Genomic DNA, 5000 nt, shown 5'->3' with positions numbered 1-5000 from the left:
TCTCTGACACGTCTTTTAAACAGGAAGGCAGAGCCTGACGGCCACAGCGGGGTTTATCGACCGCTCGTGCACCTGGGATGTTATCTTCCAAATGTGCTGCAGCATTTAAGATGCTAAACCTTTCATACAGGTTAAACCAAGCTATCATTTCTCGATCCGCTAAAACCTTCCCTGCACTGGTGTGGGAGTGCATGCTGTCCAGGGACCAGTAGCACTTAACGCCCAAATTCCCCAAAAACTTAAGCTTCAGTGAAAAAGAATTTGTATTTGACTCTGAACCAGTGAGATGCCAGCGTATGAGAGTCTGGTTTGTAGAAAGGATCCTGTGAATGTTCTGTCTTCTTTTTCAGTCCTCTTCAAACTCAACACATTATGGGTTCCTGTTTCATGACATTGAACCTTTCCACTTAACCCTAGTGGAGTGTGACATTTTGGGCACGTAAAGGTTGAGGCTGGCAGCCTGCTGGGATTGTTGGCACAAGGTCTGTAGATGTTTTAGACTCAGCAAGGAGCTTTGTTCATATGAATTATAGTAACTTGCTATCTATTATGGCTCCTTGTTATGTTGTCTCTCTCGCACTCTGCCTCTCATAAATACAACCAGCCACACACACACACACACACACACACAAACACTGCTTCACTATTACGCAAACATATCCACACAGACAAACACACCCAGTTCCCGCACATGCCCCCCCCCCACACACACACACACACAAAAGTACCTCGCCACACACGAGCACATTCAACCACACATAAGCACAACCACCTGCACACACAAACACTGCCTCACACACACATACAAATAAACCTACACAAACACAAACAAACCCACACACACACAAACACTGCTCACACACAAACACACACAAATAAACACACCCACCTGACACTTCCCGTTCACACACAGGTCAGTCTCGTAGGGTCCGCACGGTGTCCCGTCCAGCACACGCTCGGCCAGCATCACTGGGGCGTCCCTGCCCACCGGTGTACAGAAAAGAACGCAAGGCTTCTCTGAGGAGACAAACGCAACACAATACCCGAACGTGTCACAACCACTCTGCTTTGGGTGAAATAAATGAAATAAAACAGAATGAAACATTCCCATTATGAGAGAAACTTTAGAACCAGGCTTGGGGTGTCAAACTCTAAAGTCTAGTTCACTGGAGCAATTTCTTGGTTCGAGCACCAGCAAACTGTGTTCACCTCCGAAGTCTGAGACAACGAGACAGCTTCCAAAGTTTCTTTTGTGATGGGAGCAGAAATTCCACCTCAGTGAGAGTCCTGCGGCTGTGCAAAATGCTGTCACATTTTTTTTTTGGGGGGGGGGGGGGGTCAGGGGTCAAGTGTGGGGGTCACGCTCCCCTTGTTACTGGCTGCAAAGAACAGAGACCCTCGCTCAGAGAGGGTGCACTTGGTCCACGCAGCTGTCTTAGCCTTCTTCATCAGAAGATCAAAAAGTCTCTGTGGACCGTCCTTATGTACGAGTGGTCCTTACGTTAGCCGTCTGCTTCTCTGAGACGGTGTTTGTTCCTGGCGTGCTGGAGTTTTTCTGCTTGAGTGCTTTTTCAGGCACTCTCCCTGTGCTACGGGCTTAGCGGTGCACGGACAATGGTCGAGGTAATTTGTGGAATTCAAATAAATGTCTATCCGTGGAACAGACGATAATCAGGGCAGGGCATTTGAAATCAAATTGCCCTGGAAACATAAAGCAGGGCAGGAGAGAGCTGAAGCACGTGTCCAGGTCTGGGTGAAGGAACTGGAACTTTATATAATGCATGAGGGGGAGTGTTGAGGTGCCTTTATGAAACACGATCTGACTTTCTTTGCATTTTTTGACTTTGCACAGCCTTGCTGAAGCCAGTCTGTGGGAATAGAGTGTGACAGACTTCCAGTGCACACTGCCGTGGACGACATGGTACCTACTGCCGGTCAGAGACAAGTGGGAGACTAATGCAGTGATTTTGTGTGTGTGTGTGTGTGTTTGTTTGGTGAGTGTGCATGAGTGTGTGTGTGCTTGTGTGCGTGTGTGTGTGTGTGTGTGTGTGTGTGTGTGTGTGTATGTGCATGCGTTTGTGTGTGTGGTGAGTTTGCGGTGCGTGTGCTTGTGTGTGTACGTGTGTGTGTGATTATGAATGTGTTGTGGATGGGATGCTTGTGTGTGTGTGTGTGTGTGTGTGTGTGTGTGTGTGTGTGTGTGTGTGAGAGAGAGAGAGTGAGTGGCACTTGCAATACATTCGGGTAAACACTTCAACATCCTGCTATTAATAATTTGTGTCGAAAGTAAAATTTAGCATTTTGTGGGTAGCCGAAAATATTCCTCCAGTGACATTCAGCTTTCTGGAACCTTCCACAGTAGAAAGGCTTCAACAATAATGCTAAATGAAAAATAAAATGATAGAAATCTATTATGTTTTGTTTAGCAGGAGTTCTTTATGACTAGCTCACAGAATTAATGCACACAGTTAAACTATACTTCACCAGAGAGGCCAAGGTACCCTTACGATTATGCAGTAAAAATAACGTTAAACATTCTTTTACAATGACATTCAGGCTTCTTCAGCTGAATTCTGTGGGATTCTTTATGCTGTTGGGACTTGACCAGCAGGTATATTTATGTCCACAGACAGCACCCTCATTTACCTACAAGAAACAATGCCCACGGGCCCTAAAACTCCACTCGGTGCAACATTAAAACCCGAAGGTGTCCTTCACACGAGCATGCCGCCTAGCGTGACACAAAGGATTATGTTGTGTGTGTGTGTGTGTGTGTGCGGCACACCTCACCGTCATTTATCATGGCTGTCCACACCTGGTTCTTCTTCTTCCCGCTGTGGCGTTCGTGGGCCTGGCACTGCTGATCACGGAACGTGGGCAGCCCCTTGGCACAGGGAGGGCCCTCGCACACCTCGTGCTCCACGCTGGCCCCGGGACAGTGCCTCCCACCGTGGCCTGGCCTGTACCAGGAGCGCACGCAGTGTTCCAACACTCGAATGCAAAATCGCTCAGCCTCGCGCCGCTCAAAGCGTTCGGCAGCCACACAGTTACATGGATTAATAACACAGATCAGTAATTCAACAACAGAGTTACACGACCTCGTGAAGGAATCAGTTATTGGCAGCAAAAAATGAAGCTGACAGTTTTCTTGTCTGACGGGGAGCTGGTGCCATTCTCTCTAAGCAGTCAGATCCTTTAAAACGAGAGAGTTTTTAAGCCTCGATTTCTAAGGAGGCCCCTTGTTTATCAAACAGCAGAAACATCTGGTATTTTGTGAACCTTCATCTCATGAACCAAAAAAAAAAAAAAATCAGGAAGTTTGATCTGCTGCTGTAAACCAAGTCGTCTTGTGACAAATATCACCAGTCTGATTAATTTCACTGGATTCCACAGCAAAAGGACAACGGAGATAGTTGTCCGTGTGGGCCGAGGAGCTGGACATTGATGCTCGGGGTTGAAACACAGAGTTGGACCTTTCCTTCATTCATATCAGAGGGCGCAGCGGGTGAGATCTGATGAGGCAACCATCTGTATAAATACCAGCAGACTGAGGAAAAGTTTAAGGTGTTGCCCTTTAAAAGTATGATTAAACGGCTGCTGCTCCATTGGTTAAAACGGAGTAACAGAGCAAGAATAACCCAAAATAGCATGAGGCCCAGTTGGCACACTGTGTGACCAGGACTCCAGTGATCCGTGCAAATTTGAGTGAAATCTACATCTATATGCTCAGCACACCCAGTACCTGCAGACATGCTCTTCGTGGTAAGGGGATCTTACGTTACAACTGCAACAACAAATTCAATCAAAACCAGGAAAGTCCTCTTTTGGAGTGAAAGGTTTCCAGCAGCTGCCCATGGAACTCTGGTCTAGAGCTAAATGCTCAGGGTTACAGTTCCTGGTGCGTTTCCATTTTAGTGGCTCTACTCTCAGTGGCCAAACCTTGGGTGTGTTCAGACTTGGCCATTTTGCTTTGATGAATGCAAACCCTGGTGTGTGTGTGTTTGGTAAAAATATCACCAGATATGCGCACACCCCTCAAGGGCATTTAGCCCAGCTCTAAACATTGCTGGCATTTTCCTAGTTATTGTCGCAAAATATATTAAAATAGCAGTCCAATCAGGATGTGACGTGTCCTAATTCAGTTTGCCCTGCTGCTCTGTATTGCTATTTTGTCTTTTTTTTTTTGTCATAGTCTACTCCTCAACTGTCTAATGTTAGCCATTTTTATGGAATATTAAAAGTGGCTTAATCACTATATCAGTAGCCTGGAAATAAACAAAGTATAATTACGTAACCATAGTAACCTCTCATAAGCCTCTTTTCCACTGCAGGGCTGGACGCTTCCTAGTACGGACGGTAACTGTGCCTGTTGTATTTATGCACTCACGTGATTTGCACAGAGCACTTACAAATTCTGCTCAGTACGGTATTCTCAGCACAGCTCGCTAACAGTTCGGGCAGGGATTCAGTGACTGGTTGTACACAAGCTGAGGTAAGCCTGCTGTCGCCTCCTCTCATCACCAACATTCGGCATTTCAATCGAGCCCGTGTTGTTTTGCACTCATAAAAAGGAACACTTCAAACGATCCAACTCCTCACATCCACGCCGCGACCAACATTGTTTAGCGACAGAATTATGTCGAGAACCCATCGGTGCCACAATTACTTCCTGACCCTGATTTCTCGCACAACACTTGTGGAAACAGGGAAAAAGAAAACCTCTGGAGTTCGGGTCGTCGCGGAATGGCCTGACACGGTCTTAGTAACTTTGGCCCCAAAGTGGAAAAGAGGGTGCAGAAATCACAATAATGGTAAAAATAGCAATAACAACAATACCCGTTATTTATGCCCTGGTTTTCAAATACCCAAAGACACTGGGAAGGTGAGTAAAATGTTGGCGTTTACTGTTGGAGGGCTTGGATTAAACCTGTGCTTAAGTCCTGTCCTAGCACAGCACCATGGGAGGGAACCAGAAACCCTGCAACGTAACAGAAGTACCA

At 46.5% G+C, this 5000-nt stretch overlaps 1 protein-coding gene across 2 annotated transcripts in view; it reads right to left on the bottom strand.

Annotated features, from left to right (window-relative positions):
- The window catches only part of adamts17 (ADAM metallopeptidase with thrombospondin type 1 motif, 17), a 77030-nt gene that overhangs the window by 30654 nt on the left and 41376 nt on the right, over window positions 1–5000 (bottom strand). For both annotated transcript variants that reach the window (XM_035525689.1, XM_035525697.1), the window contains exons 13-14: window positions 2791–2960; window positions 890–1017 (exon numbers count right to left, since the gene is read on the bottom strand). In XM_035525689.1, the coding sequence (XP_035381582.1) occupies window positions 890–1017; window positions 2791–2960 (298 nt within the window). The remainder of the gene's footprint in view (window positions 1–889; window positions 1018–2790; window positions 2961–5000) is intronic.

This window comes from Electrophorus electricus, chromosome 1 (genome assembly GCF_013358815.1).
Source record: "Electrophorus electricus isolate fEleEle1 chromosome 1, fEleEle1.pri, whole genome shotgun sequence".
Lineage (NCBI taxonomy): Eukaryota > Metazoa > Chordata > Actinopteri > Gymnotiformes > Gymnotidae > Electrophorus > Electrophorus electricus.
Note: the sequence above shows the minus strand (reverse complement) of the source record. Positions and strands in the feature narration are given on the sequence as shown.